General features: G+C 35.4%; 1 protein-coding gene across 2 annotated transcripts in view; it reads right to left on the reverse strand.

The window, feature by feature from the left end:
- LOC138332586 (uncharacterized) overlaps window positions 1–15,378 on the reverse strand; it is a 65,763-nt gene that overhangs the window by 36,606 nt on the left and 13,779 nt on the right. For both annotated transcript variants that reach the window (XM_069280594.1, XM_069280589.1), the window contains exons 10-17: window positions 13,906–13,989; window positions 13,447–13,537; window positions 13,022–13,167; window positions 11,745–11,835; window positions 10,511–11,128; window positions 9,152–9,400; window positions 8,603–8,766; window positions 7,284–7,407 (exon numbers count right to left, since the gene is read on the reverse strand). In XM_069280594.1, coding sequence (XP_069136695.1) covers window positions 7,284–7,407; window positions 8,603–8,766; window positions 9,152–9,400; window positions 10,511–11,128; window positions 11,745–11,835; window positions 13,022–13,167; window positions 13,447–13,537; window positions 13,906–13,989 — 1,567 coding nt within the window. The remainder of the gene's footprint in view (window positions 1–7,283; window positions 7,408–8,602; window positions 8,767–9,151; window positions 9,401–10,510; window positions 11,129–11,744; window positions 11,836–13,021; window positions 13,168–13,446; window positions 13,538–13,905; window positions 13,990–15,378) is intronic.

Raw genomic sequence — 15,378 nt, forward strand, 5'->3', positions numbered from 1 at the left:
ATGTGTTAAGCTGTGTGTGTTTTGTAGTGATATGTACTCGTATTTAGCTGTGTGTGTTTGGTAGTGATATGTATTTAGTTGTGTGTGTTAGATAGATATATGTATTTAGCTGTGTGTGTTTTGTAGTGATATGTACTCGTATTTAGCTGTGTGTGTTTGGTAGTGATGTGTGTTTAGCTGTGTGTGTTGTGTAGTGATATGTATTTAGTTGTGTGTGTTTGGTAGTGATGTGTATTTAGTTGTGTGTGTTTGGTAGTGATATGTATTTAGCTGTGTGTGTTTGGTAGTGATATGTATTTAGTTGTGTGTGTTAGGTAGTGATGTGTATTTAGTTGGTGTGTGTTAGATAGTGATATGTATTTAGCTGTGTATGTTAGGTAGTGATGTGTATTTAGTTGGTGTGTGTTAGATAGTGATATGTATTTAGTTGTGTGTGTTTGGTAGTGATGTGTATTTAGTTGTGTGTGTTTGGTAGTGATATGTATTTAGCTGTGTGTTTGGTAGTGATATGTATTTAGCTGTGTGTGTTTGGTAGTGATATGTATTTAGCTGTGTGTGTTTGGTAGTGATATGTATTTAGTTGTGTGTGTTAGGTAGTGATGTGTATTTAGTTGGTGTGTGTTAGATAGTGATATGTATTTAGCTGTGTGTGTTTGGTAGTGATGTGTATTTAGTTGTGTGTGTTTGGTAGTGATATGTATTTAGCTGTGTGTGTTTGGTAGTTATATGTATTTAGTTGTGTGTGTTAGGTAGTGATGTGTATTTAGTTGTGTGTGTTAGGTAGTGATGTGTATTTAGTTGGTGTGTGTTAGATAGTGATATGTATTTAGTTGTGTGTGTTTGGTAGTGATGTGTATTTAGTTGTGTGTGTTAGGTAGTGATATGTGTTTAGCTGTGTGTGTTTTGTAGTGATATGTACTCGTATTTAGCTGTGTGTGTTTGGTAGTGATATGTATTTAGTTGTGTGTGTTAGATAGATATGTATTTAGCTGTGTGTGTTTTGTAGTGATATGTACTCGTATTTAGCTGTGTGTGTTTGGTAGTGATGTGTGTTTAGCTGTGTGTGTTGTGTAGTGATATGTATTTAGTTGTGTGTGTTTGGTAGTGATGTGTATTTAGCTGTGTGTGTTTGGTAGTGATATGTATTTAGATGTGTGTGTTAGGTAGTGATATGTATTTAGTTGTGTGTGTTTGGTAGTGATATGTATTTAGCTGTGTGTGTTTGGTAGTGATGTGTATTTAGCGGTGTGTGTTTGGTAGTGATATGTATTTATGTATTTAGTTGTGTGTGTTTGGTAGTGATATGTATTTAGTTGTGTGTGTTTGGTAGTGATATGTATTTAGTTGTGTGTGTTAGATAGATATGTATTTAGCTGTGTGTGTTTTGTAGTGATATGTACTCGTATTTAGCTGTGTGTGTTTGGTAGTGATGTGTATTTAGCTGTGTGTGTTAGGTAGTGATATGTATTTAGCTGTGTGTTGTGTAGTGATGTGTATTTAGCTGTGTGTGTTTGGTAGTGATATGTATTTAGTTGTGTGTGTTTTGTAGTGATATGTACTCGTATTTAGCTGTGTGTGTGTTTGGTAGTGATGTGTGTTTAGCTGTGTGTGTTTGGTAGTGATATGTATTTAGTTGTGTGTGTTTGGTAGTGATGTGTATTTAGCTGTGTGTGTTAGGTAGTGATATGTATTTAGTTGTGTGTGTTTGGTAGTGATATGTATTTAGCTGTGTGTGTTTGGTAGTGATATGTATTTAGTTGTGTGTGTTTGGTAGTGATGTGTATTTAGTTGTTTGTGTTTGGTAGTGATATGTATTTAGCTGTGTGTGTTAGGTAATGATGTGCATTTAGTTGCGTGTGTTTGGTAGTGATATGTATTTAGCTGTGTGTGTTTGGTAGTGATGTGTATTTAGTTGTGTGTGTTAGGTAGTGACGTGTATTTAGTTGGTGTGTGTTAGATAGTGATACGTATTTAGTTGTGTGTGTTTGGTAGTGATGTGCATTTAGTTGTGTGTGTTAGATAGTGATACGTATTTAGCTGTGTGTGTTTTGTAGTGATATGTACTCGTATTGAGCTGTGTGTGTTTGGTAGTGATGTGTGTTTAGCTGTGTGTGTGTTGTGTAGTGATATGTATTTAGTTGTGTGTGTGTTTGGTAGTGATATGTATTTAGTTTGTGTGTGTTTGGTAGTGATATGTATTTAGTTGTGTGTGTTAGATAGATATGTATTTAGCTGTGTGTGTTTTGTAGTGATATGTACTCGTATTTAGCTGTGTGTGTTTGGTAGTGATGTGTGTTTAGCTGTGTGTGTTGTGTAGTGATATGTATTTAGTTGTGTGTGTTTGGTAGTGATATGTATTTAGTTGTGTGTGTTTGGTAGTGATATGTATTTAGTTGTGTGTGTTTTGTAGTGATATGTATTTAGTTGTGTGTGTTTTGGTAGTGATATGTGTTTAGTTGTGTGTGTTTGGTAGTGATATGTATTTAGCTGTGTGTGTTTGGTAGTGATATGTATTTAGTTGTGTGTGTTTGGTAGTGATATGTATTTATTGTGTATTTAGTGTGTGTGTTTTGTAGTGATGTGTATTTAGTTGTGTTTGTTTGGTAGTGATATGTATTTAGTTGTGTGTGTTTTGTAGTGATATGTACTCGTATTGAGCTGTGTGTGTTTGGTAGTGATGTGTGTTTAGCTGTGTGTGTGTTTTGTAGTGATGTGTACTCGTATTTAGCTGTGTGTGTGTGTTAGGTAGTGATATGTGTTTAGCTGTGTGTGTTTTGTAGTGATATGTACTCGTATTTAGCTGTGTGTGTTTGGTAGTGATATGTATTTAGCTGTGTGTGTGTTAGATAGATATGTATTTAGCTGTGTGTGTGTTTTGTGTGTGTATGATGTACTCGTATTTAGCTGTGTGTGTTTGGTAGTGATGTGTGTTTAGCTGTGTGTGTTTGGTAGTGATGTGTGTTTAGCGGTGTGTGTGTTTGGTAGTGATATGTATTTAGCTGTGTGTTTTGTAGTGATATGTACTCGTATTTAGCTGTGTGTGTTTGGTAGTGATGTGTGTTTAGCTGTGTGTGTTTGGTAGTGATGTGTGTTTAGCTGTGTGTGTTTGGTAGTGATATGTATTTAGCTGTGTGTGTTAGGTAGTGATATGTATTTAGCTGTGTGTTGTGTAGTGATGTGTATTTAGCTGTGTGTGTTTGGTAGTGATATGTATTTAGGTGTGTGTGTTTTGTAGTGATATGTATTTAGTTGTGTGTGTTTGGTAGTGATGTGTGCTTAGCTGTGTGTGTTTGGTAGTGATATGTATTTAGTTGTGTGTCTTTGGTAGTGATGTGTATTTAGCTGTGTGTGTTAGGTAGTGATATGTATTTAGTTGTGTGTGTTTGGTAGTGATATGTATTTAGCTGTGTGTGTTTGGTAGTGATATGTATTTAGTTGTGTGTGTTTGGTAGTGATGTGTATTTAGTTGTTTGTGTTTGGTAGTGATATGTATTTAGCTGTGTGTGTTAGGTAATGATGTGCATTTAGCTGCGTGTGTTTGGTAGTGATATGTATTTAGCTGTGTGTGTTTGGTAGTGATGTGTATTTAGTTGTGTGTGTTAGGTAGTGATGTGTATTTAGTTGGTGTATGTTAGATAGTGATACGTATTTAGTTGTGTGTGTTTGGTAGTGATGTGCATTTAGTTGTGTGTGTTAGGTAGTGATATGTGTTTAGCTGTGTGTGTTTTGTAGTGATATGTACTCGTATTGAGCTGTGTGTGTTTGGTAGTGATGTGTGTTTAGCTGTGTGTGTTGTGTAGTGATATGTATTTAGTTTGTGTGTGTTTGGTAGTGATATGTATTTAGTTGTGTGTGTTTGGTAGTGATATGTATTTAGTTGTGTGTGTTAGATAGATATGTATTTAGCTGTGTGTGTTTTGTAGTGATATGTACTCGTATTTAGCTGTGTGTGTTTGGTAGTGATGTGTGTTTAGCTGTGTGTGTTGTGTAGTGATATGTATTTAGTTGTGTGTGTTTGGTAGTGATATGTATTTAGTTGTGTGTGTTTGGTAGTGATATGTATTTAGTTGTGTGTTTTTGGTAGTGATATGTATTTAGTTGTGTGTGTTTGGTAGTGATATGTATTTAGTTGTGTGTGTTTGGTAGTGATATGTATTTAGCTGTGTGTGTTTTGTAGTGATATGTACTCGTATTTAGCTGTGTGTGTTTGGTAGTGATGTGTGTTTAGCTGTGTGTGTTGTGTAGTGATATGTATTTAGTTGTGTGTGTTTGGTAGTGATATGTATTTAGTTGTGTGTGTTTGGTAGTGATATGTATTTAGTTGTGTGTTTTTGGTAGTGATATGTATTTAGTTGTGTGTGTTTGGTAGTGATATGTATTTAGTTGCGTGTGTTTGGTAGTGATGTGTATTTAGCGGTGTGTGTTTGGTAGTGATATGTATTTAGCTGTGTGTGTTTGGTAGTGATGTGTATTTAGCGGTGTGTGTTTGGTAGTGATACCTATTTAGTTGTGTGTGTTTGGTAGTGATATGTATTTAGTTGTGTGTGTTTGGTAGTGATATGTATTTAGTTGTGTGTGTTTGGTAGTGATATGTATTTAGGTGTGTGTGTTTGGTAGTGATATGTATTTAGTTGTGTGTGTTAGATAGATATGTATTTAGCTGTGTGTGTTTTGTAGTGATATGTACTCGTATTTAGCTGTGTGTGTTTGGTAGTGATGTGTGTTTAGCTGTGTGTGTTGTGTAGTGATATGTATTTACATGTAGCTGTGTGTGTTAGGTAGTGATATGTATTTAGCTGTGTGTTTTGGTAGTGATGTGTATTTAGCTGTGTGTGTTTGGTAGTGATATGTATTTAGTTGTGTGTGTTTTGTAGTGATATGTATTCGTATTAAGCTGTGTGTGTTTGGTAGTGATGTGTGTTTAGCTGTGTGTGTTTGGTAGTGATGTGTATTTAGTTGTTGTATGTTAGATAGTGATACGTATTTAGTTGTGTGTGTTTGGTAGTGATGTGCATTTAGTTGTGTGTGTTAGGTAGTGATATGTGTTTAGCTGTGTGTGTTTTGTAGTGATATGTACTCGTATTGAGCTGTGTGTGTTTGGTAGTGATGTGTGTTTAGCTGTGTGTGTTGTGTAGTGATATGTATTTAGTTGTGTGTGTTTGGTAGTGATATGTATTTAGTTGTGTGTGTTTGGTAGTGATATGTATTTAGTTGTGTGTGTTAGGTAGTGATATGTATTTAGCTGTGTGTGTTTTGTAGTGATATGTACTCGTATTTAGCTGTGTGTGTTTGGTAGTGATGTGTGTTTAGCTGTGTGTGTTGTGTAGTGATATGTATTTAGTTGTGTGTGTTTGGTAGTGATATGTATTTAGTTGTGTGTGTTTGGTAGTGATATGTATTTAGTTGTGTGTGTTTTTGGTAGTGATATGTGTTTAGTTGTGTGTGTTTGGTAGTGATATGTATTTAGTTTGTGTGTGTTTGGTAGTGATATGTATTTAGCTGTGTGTGTTTTGTAGTGATATGTACTCGTATTTAGCTGTGTGTGTTTGGTAGTGATGTGTGTTTAGCTGTGTGTGTTGTGTAGTGATATGTATTTAGTTGTGTGTGTTTGGTAGTGATATGTATTTAGTTGTGTGTGTTTGGTAGTGATATGTATTTAGTTGTGTGTTTTTTGGTAGTGATATGTATTTAGTTGTGTGTGTTTGGTAGTGATATGTATTTAGTTGCGTGTGTTTGGTAGTGATGTGTATTTAGCGGTGTGTGTTTGGTAGTGATATGTATTTAGCTGTGTGTGTTTGGTAGTGATGTGTATTTAGTTGTGTGTGTTTGGTAGTGATATGTATTTAGTTGTGTGTGTTTGGTAGTGATATGTATTTAGTTGTGTGTGTTTGGTAGTGATATGTATTTAGTTGTGTGTGTTTGGTAGTGATATGTATTTAGTTGTGTGTGTTTGGTAGTGATATGTATTTAGCTGTGTGTGTTTGGTAGTGATATGTATTTAGTTGTGTGTGTTAGATAGATATGTATTTAGCTGTGTGTGTTTTGTAGTGATATGTACTCGTATTTAGCTGTGTGTGTTTGGTAGTGATGTGTGTTTAGCTGTGTGTGTTTGGTAGTGATATGTATTTACATGTAGCTGTGTGTGTTAGGTAGTGATATGTATTTAGCTGTGTGTTGTTTAGTGATGTGTATTTAGCTGTGTGTGTTTGGTAGTGATATGTATTTAGTTGTGTGTGTTTTGTAGTGATATGTATTCGTATTAAGCTGTGTGTGTTTGGTAGTGATGTGTGTTTAGCTGTGTGTGTTTGGTAGTGATATGTATTTAGTTGTGTGTGTTTGGTAGTGATGTGTATTTAGCTGTGTGTGTTAGGTAGTGATATGTATTTAGTTGTGTGTGTTTGGTAGTGATATGTATTTAGCTGTGTGTGTTTGGTAGTGATATGTATTTAGTTGTGTGTGTTTGGTAGTGATGTGTATTTAGTTGTTTGTGTTTGGTAGTGATATGTATTTAGCTGTGTGTGTTAGGTAATGATGTGCATTTAGTTGCGTGTGTTTGGTAGTGATATGTATTTAGCTGTGTGTGTTTGGTAGTGATGTGTATTTAGCTGTGTGTGTTTGGTAGTGATGTGTATTTAGTTGTGTGTGTTTGGTAGTGATATGTATTTAGTTGTGTGTGTTTGGTAGTGATATGTATTTAGCTGTGTGTGTTTGGTAGTGATGTGTATTTAGTTGTGTGTGTTTGGTAGTGATGTGTATTTAGTTGTGTGTGTTTGGTAGTGATGTGTATTTAGTTGTGTGTGTTGCGTAGGGATATGTATTTAGCTGTGTGTGTTAGGTAGTGATGTGTATTTAGTTGTGTGTGTTTGGTAGTGATATGTTTTTTGTTGTGTGTGTTAGATAATGATGTGTATTTAGCTGTTTGTGTTTGGTAGTGATATGTAGTTATCTGTGTGTGTTAGGTAATGATATGTATTTAACACGATGATTTGAATGATTATGCATTAAATGTTCATGTGAGCCATTTACAGATTTTTCTAACATCGTGGGACACTTTGTAGTTATTTTGATGCGGCGTCTTGTTTAAGCCGCAGTCTAGGCCTATGTTAATCATGGCCCGATGGCAAGAGCTGACACACGTTAAGTGTCATCTCCGAAATCTTGGAAATACATCTTGAGGCATTCTACTTTTATACCACGTTTTGTACACAAATGCATTACAGGCTGCAAGAGAAAGGCTGACTGGAAGAGAAATCCTACAAATGTAATTAAATTTATCCTAATACCTGGATCAGGGGAATTACAACACGGATCAGGAGGATCCAAAACTCGTTCTCGCTTCAAAGTTCTTCTTTCCTTCAAATCCGATGGATGATCTTCAGAATGCTTACACATTGTAACTCCATATCTCTGTAACATAACATATATGCATTGTCTTTGTTTTGGTATCCTAACTAAATCAGATTTATTTATTTGGATGTGATCTCAATTGATATCTTTCAATAGTCCTACTTTAAGACGAAATTCAAATTCCATTGCATATCTACATTTACGTGACAATATTAGGATTACTGTCACAGAGACAGTGATTATTAGAATTTTTCCCTACCTAGAGGGTCTGACAACAAAATTACAACCCGAGGGGTAATTCATGAACGTCTAACCCGAAGCTTGCCGAGGGTTGGACATTCAGGAATTCCCCCGAGAGTTGTGATTTTGTTGTCACATCCTAATAGGTAGGAAATGATTCTTTTTCCTACATACAAAAAATGGTTCCATCATATGCACGTAAATATTGATGACGTCATCGACAATGAACGCCACGGTAACACCGCATGAAGTCATGACGTCGGTTCATTCCAGTCTAGCCAACCTTCTAAGTGCACACCATTCCAGTCTGGCCAACTTTCCTGTTTTCACACCTTGGTTAGGCTTGGTCACACCTGAGTGACCACCAGGTAAGTCCCAGGTAAAAAGTGGTCACTTACCTGTATATCTGGTAAGTTTTGAATTTGCAGTTCACACTTCTACTATAGCCAATGCACAGATACATATTGATTTTCTTGATAATGAAAGAGGGGGCCATTATCTTCTGAATGCTGGATACAAATATTCCTTAACAACCAGAAAGGCAAATCGAGTGTATTGAAGGTGTGTGAGAAGAGGTTTAAACTGTACAGCAACGTTGACAACATTCAATAATATTCCTGTTGGAAATTATGGTCAAATTCATAACCATCAGCCTGACACTATTGGCCTTGCTGCTGATGCATTTGTGGTAAACTTGAAAAAAGTGTTTTCAGGTTCAAAAGATTAGCGCGCGCAATCTGTCATACCCTAAGGGTTGACAGAGAAATCTCCTACGGCTAAAACCGGTGACAAATCAATGAATGGTGGGAGAATGTTTCATCCTTTACGAAATTCTTGCTTTAGTGTCAAAGGATGTAGATATGTTATTGGCAAATGGATGCCGTTAGCTAGATTACCGAACATGCACTACAAATAGTCTCTCTTAGTCGGTATGGTACCATGTATTCATATATTTAAAGGGTTTTGATTTATCTTTATATAGAATTTGATCTACAATTCATGTAGGATGTCTTACCGCTTCACACTGCTGCAGGATTCGATGGATGTACTCAGGACCTTTCTCTCTTCTTAGAAAGGCGCAGCCCGGACTTTTCATAATGTGTTCTTTCCACGGATCATCAATACTTTCCGAAAGCTCCAGGAGAAGCAAACAAGAGAAGCATACAATCGAACGTTCTCCTGAAATAAAAAAAAATGAAAATGTTTTATACTAAAAACGGTCAGATATCAAATATTTTCTGAATTGAATGTATATGAAGAGCTTGAGAAAGTCGGTCCCTTTGAAACGCCAGTAGTTAAAAATAGACGAATAAAGTGATACATATCTGGATAAAATTATCAAGGATTACTACCGGAAAACGTTCTACATGTATAACATTTCAATAGTTTTAAGTTCTAAGTTTCATACTCTAACGATTATTTGTTAGAATTTATTAAAGAAGTCATCTGATTGAAAGGAAATCAGAATACTTATACGAAATATAACGTAAAGCTAATTTGCAGGCAAATAAGACATACGAAGCTTGGTAATTAAATCAATTTTTAAATTACATGTACCACATACCTGTGTTTATAAAACCAGCCAAAGCCAATAAATCGATATCAACACCTGGTTTTACCATGTAAATGAATGTATGCAAACGAGTGTATACGTCAGTGAATTTTTCTTCCAAATGCTCCCTTGTAGGTGAAATCTCACGCACAATTGTTTCTGATAAATCACTGTCATATTCCTTAAAGAAGCCTTTACTGGGTAGTAGTGCCCCACTGTCACCACATTCTCTGTTCCCAGTGAATGTCACATGAACTGAATCTACAATCAAACAGACAGTATCCATAGCAATTACGTCCAAATATCTCGCCCCTTTTTAGCATTGGCCATTGTTGTAGCAATGGAGTGGCATTTATGAACATATCAAAAGACGTTTTGTTACATTTAACATACGACGGATTCAAAAGAGAAATAAAACTATATAGATTGACAACCGTTTAAACCGATATTGCCAAGTTTTACTATCACGGCCGTTATATCCACTGCTCCATCATCGATCCCCTTAACAAGGGGTCCATTGGCCGTTACGGTCATCTGACTTTTGGCACAAAACACAGTCAAAGAATACATTAGCGGCTTACAATTAAGGCAATACACTATACCCTTTATTTTAAGCTGCAAGTTTCCAAAATATTTCAAGACTTTGACCTTAAAAGTACATAAAGGTCATTCACTTAAACAAACAAGGTAGCTCTTTATCCTAGTATGTTACAGGCACAATATCAGTACTCAAGGCCTCCTAGTTATTCCCAAGAAGTCGTTGAAAAGAATTTAGCCTATCTCACCCCTGTGACCATGAATGAAGGTCAAGGATCTGCATTTGAACAAACTTGTTGGCCTTTCATCCCAGCATGCTGCATGTCCAATATGAGGTCTCTAGGCATCTGAGTTATTCACAAGAAGTTGTTTAAAAAATTTCAGCCTATTTGACCCCTGTGACCTTGAATGAAGGACAATGTGATTCATTTGAACAACTTGGTAGCCCTTTCTCCAAGCATGCTACAGACCCAATATGGGTACCCTTGCCATTTTGGTTCTTGACAAGAGGTCGTTTAAGGATTTTAGCCTATTTGACCCCTGTGACCTTGAATGAAGGTCAAGGTCATTCGTTTGAACAAACTTGGTCGCCTTCATCCCAGCATGCTACAAGCAAAATATCAGTACCCTAGGCTTTTCGGTTATTGAGAAGAAGTCGTTTGAATGAAAAGCACGGCGCACAAACAACGGATGATGAATTATGACAAAAGGTCATCCCGACCCTTCGGATCAGATGACATAAAAATGGAATGGCTTCCCCCGTTGTTCAGGATTAAGACTTTAACGTAAGTCATTCATATATATACTCGCAAGTTTTATTAAGTTTAATAATACCTTGAGTGATGTCCACATTGTATAAATCATCATCTTCGTAATTCCAATAATTCCATTCCAAACTGGCTTCCTCTTCATCTTCAAACATTTTAAATGAAGCATATTTGCCAATGCCATTTCTTTCAGTAATCTCTGTAATTTGCATATTTTCATAACTATTCAAGGTGTCATTGGTATGAGTACTAATTTCATTTTCTTTCAATTTCTCCCTGTTATTTTCAAACGACTTGTCATCATTTTCATTCAAATTGCTTTCTTGTTTCTTCTTTCCTTCTTCGCGTTCATCTACTTCCATATTGTTTTCACCCATCTTATTTACATATTTTTCAGCGGCATTCTTTTCTGTAAGAGTGCCATTTGTAATTTGCTCTCTCGTATTGTCATTACAACTTATTCCAACGTCATTGACATGAGTACTACTTTCACCAATATTATCATGCCATTCCGCACAATATTCGAGTGTTTTGTTTTCTTCTTTATCTCTTTCTTCTTCATGTTCGTCAAAACATCTTTCTTTGAATTCGTCATCTTGGTCTTTGCATGTTACTTTTTTACATGATTTGTTTTGTCTCAGAAAAAACCGATTTATTATGATCGTGATCCTAGCTGGAGCAAGTCCTGGAATAAAATCGACGGTTACATTTATGTATCTTTACTTTAGCAAAATGAATCGTCAATTAATTACACAGCAATCATTAAGTTACATTTCTTTCAAGAAATCCCTCATTACATAAAAATCATCAAATAAATATTCTTTACTTTACAGGAATTATTAAAAATCGTGTGTTGAATGTCAGATTGCTTATCATAAAAAGATATATATATTAACGCCCGCACTAGACGTCAGCCCAACCATTTGTAAAATTTTGAATCCAATGCATTATGAGTGTTACCCCGAGCTCAGTTTTAAAGAAGAAATAGTTCATGCGAAAATAACCATTTTCCCCAATCCTGCGCCGACCCTCATGATCCCTTGGGTTAGCCCAACCATTTGTACAATTCTAAATCCTCATCCCATTGGGAAACTACCATTGAAATATGAGTGTTATCTTATGCTTAGTTTCAGAAAAGTCGTTCATATGGAAATAGTCAAATTGGCCCCTTTTGGTTCCACCCCCCCCCCCCCCTCAGGCTTGCGGGGGGTGACAATCCGATCATTTGTAAACTTTTCAATTTCTACACCATAAGGATGCTACCAGTCGATTGTTGACGCCACTTTCTGACATAAGCTCACCTTGGTCGTATAGCCATGGCATTTTAACAAAGACAGTTTCTGGGTAAATACTCTCCAAGAAAATAGCATGTCCTTTTCGGGAGGTATTAACCTATAACGAAATTAACATCATTCTTGATAACATAATTCCAAAAACGTTTTGGTTGTATATTATCACATCAAATACCAAAAATATAATGTAAATAACAACCGTAAAATTAAGAGTAATTCGTTAGCAGAAAGATGGTTTGATTGAAAAGAAACTCTCCAATCAAACTTAATGTGTTGCGTGTGTTTTTATTTATTTTTTTTTATTTTGTTTTGCTGTAGCTGCATGGAAGTACTTTTTCATTGGGAGTACACATTGTTTGAAAGAAAATATACTCTTATCTTCATAATAATTTGGAAAAAAAATGTCCATTAATATTGGATCGCATTTTCAACTTTTTGAAAGACGTATATCTTAGTGAACCCTACTTACATTTACTTACGTATTCTTGAATAACACAAAATCAAAACTGTATCTCTACAGTGTTTAGCAGTGGTGACGCTTATCATTTAGCTTATAATTTCATATTATTAATATTTCAATAACTAGTACTTTTTCCCATTTTCAACAATGTTTTCTGTGATTCAATTCCGAAATTGCCGTTAAGGTTTTGAAAAGTACATATAACGTTCTTGTTTGAGATTCTGAGGCAGGGCTAATCACGAAGCGAAATGTCGAAAATTATTAAGTGATATATGCCGTAATTTTCATACAAACGAATAAAGAAGAGCTTTTGATATTTTATTCAACACCAAAAATTGCCAACATTTTGAGAATTACAGCACTTACAATGTATAGGTTATCATTTTACAAGTATAAATATGAGATGAACATAAACAGTGCAGTGAAATGAGTACATCTGGTGACACCATCAAGCCAGTTTGTCGTCTACAATTTTACTGTGAATAAATGATGTGTTGTAACTACTGTGTTTATAATATATGTTTGTTCATGTGAATGGCCTATAGAGCTTAATTCATCAAAACTTGTGGTTTTAAATAGATTACTAAAGAACAAAATAAAATGTCAAAATGTTCGCCCAGTTATAGGACATATAGCTTTAACATTGGACTTCAGTATATTTATCTAGTGACCATGTAAATGTGTAAATAAAACGGATAATTGCTAGTCTTTTATAGATATGTAGCGTATTAATGTCGGATACTTACAAGAAAGTTCTTGTTTTCTTTGCCAATGTCGGATACTTACAAGAAAGTTCTTGTTTTCTTTGCCAATGTCGGATACTTACAAGAAAGTTCTTGTTTTCTTTGCCAACGTGAGTTTGCAGTTCACAGCTTGGTAATGCACAAATATCACTGACAATGGGGTCATCATTACATGTCCAGTCACGTGGCTCGCCACAGAAGATAAGCATTTTAATGCTAGGTATCAAACCTGACGACGAAAAAATTTTTATGTTTTCAACCATTTCTATATAATTTACACATTGAATGCTAGGTTTAAAAGTGATGAAAAAACATACTTGTGTATGTACATTTCGGTACAAATCCTCAACAAAAATTATCAATTCAGGTACAAAAATATTATGCAAGATATAAACTATTGATAAGTTTATGACACATCAATTATTCAATTAAAATATTATATGAATTCATAACCATTTAATAATGAATATGAAATAATGGCAATAACCCAATATCATAGAATAATTACATATCACGTTTTTCCATGTTGGCTCTTCCTCATTTGGTATGAAATCCAGGAATAATATTATGCATATCATGGCAATTTTTGGACGAACATCCTATAAGAAAAAATTCAAATAGCAAATATACATTGTACTAAATACTTTGCAGTAATAATTTCACAATATCAATAAGCATTGATGCCTTTTTAGCCTACAACAACCATAAGAATATTACAGATATGACGATTTACATCATATGACTTGGGAATACCTATTTATACAAATGTATATAATGGCAAAATGACATATGAATCGCGCAACATGACTTAGTGTCTATGATCGAAATTAAAAGACAGAGACAACAATTAATCAATATATTCAAAAAAGTGAACATTATGATGTATTAACAGGAATATCATGGGTACTTTGTACCGCGGGAAATCATCAGAAACAAGTAAAATTGTATAGGATAACAATGTACTTACATTGTCTGTCTGGTGTGGCTTTAGAAGTATTATCTTTGTAATTTCCATCTTGCTTCTTCTAATAACACATCCGAGAACATTTCCCTGTAATGAAAACAAAGATCATATTTCATATGCTGTGTCGGTAGGCTTACATACTAAAACAAGAGGCCCATGGGCCTTAACGGTCACATGAGTTCGTTTAGAATGAAACAAAGACATAGTAACACTACTATACTGGCCCTTGAAGTCGGTCAGTGATCTTATAAATATCACTTTTTAATCTATGAAGATTATTTGCTTCCATCAAACCTGTGAATTCAGAAGAATTTTTGAAATGTTAAGTCATTTTGACCCTGTTTGGCCCCGCCCCTCTGGTCCCCAAGTGGGTCAGCGAGGACTGATATGGATGTTAAAATACTATATCTCAGGCTAATAATTCTAATCAAGTTTGATTCATTTCCTATGAAAATGGAGCAAAATATTCTCATAAATATGATTTCCCTATATAAACCAAAGTACACTTGACCCCCTCCCCAGGGGGGAAACGTGAGACCCAAGGCACAATTTTCATAAAACACCTTAAGACCTTTCTATCGATGAAAAGTATTTGATTCTACCATTTCCAGAATTTTAGAAAAAGGTTTTTGAAGCTTTAGCCTATTTGAACCCTTTCGGCCCCGCACATCTGTCTCCAGGGGATCGGCCAGGACCAATATGAAAATGATATGAAAATGCTATTTCAGGCTAATAATTCTAATCAAGTTTGACTCATTTCCTATGAAAATTGAGCAAAAAATGCTCATAAATGTGTTTTCCCTATATAAACTATAGTAAAGTTGACCCCCTCCCCAGGGGAAAACGTGAGACCCCAGGGTCATACAATTCACAATTTTTCGTAAAGGACCTTAAGACCTTTCTATCTATGAAGAGTATTTGATTCCACCACATCCGTGAGTTGAGAAGAAGGTTTTTGAAATTTTATTCAATGTTACCCCTTGGCCCCTCCCACAGCCCCTTGTAAAGTGGGGACCATATAATTCACAATTTTGATTGGCCTTAAGCCTTAAAAGGTTTGTGCAAAATTTCATTGAAATTGCTTAAACAGTTTTGAAGAAGAAGTCGAAAATGTAAATTGTTTACGGACATACGACGCACGACAGATGACGACGGACAAAAGGCGATTAGAATAGGTCACTTCGTCTCAGGTGACCTAACAAGGGACCCTTAACGGTCATCTGACTACCTAGGCAATAATCGTATAGGAAATTGATTAAATATAGTATCATGGTAGCCATCTTCGATTTGAGATCAAACAGGGATGTAACATCACTTTGTCGGAACCATGTCAGGAACATTTCATGCAACATTCAGCCAAATCACACCGGTAGAACTTGATAAGAAGTTCAAAATGTGTTTTCATGATGGCAACTATAACGGCAATCTTGGATTTCGGATCAACCCGAAAAATTACAAAACTTTGTCGGGACTACG

The sequence above is a fragment of the Argopecten irradians genome, chromosome 1 (genome assembly GCF_041381155.1).
Source record: "Argopecten irradians isolate NY chromosome 1, Ai_NY, whole genome shotgun sequence".
Taxonomy (NCBI): domain Eukaryota; kingdom Metazoa; phylum Mollusca; class Bivalvia; order Pectinida; family Pectinidae; genus Argopecten; species Argopecten irradians.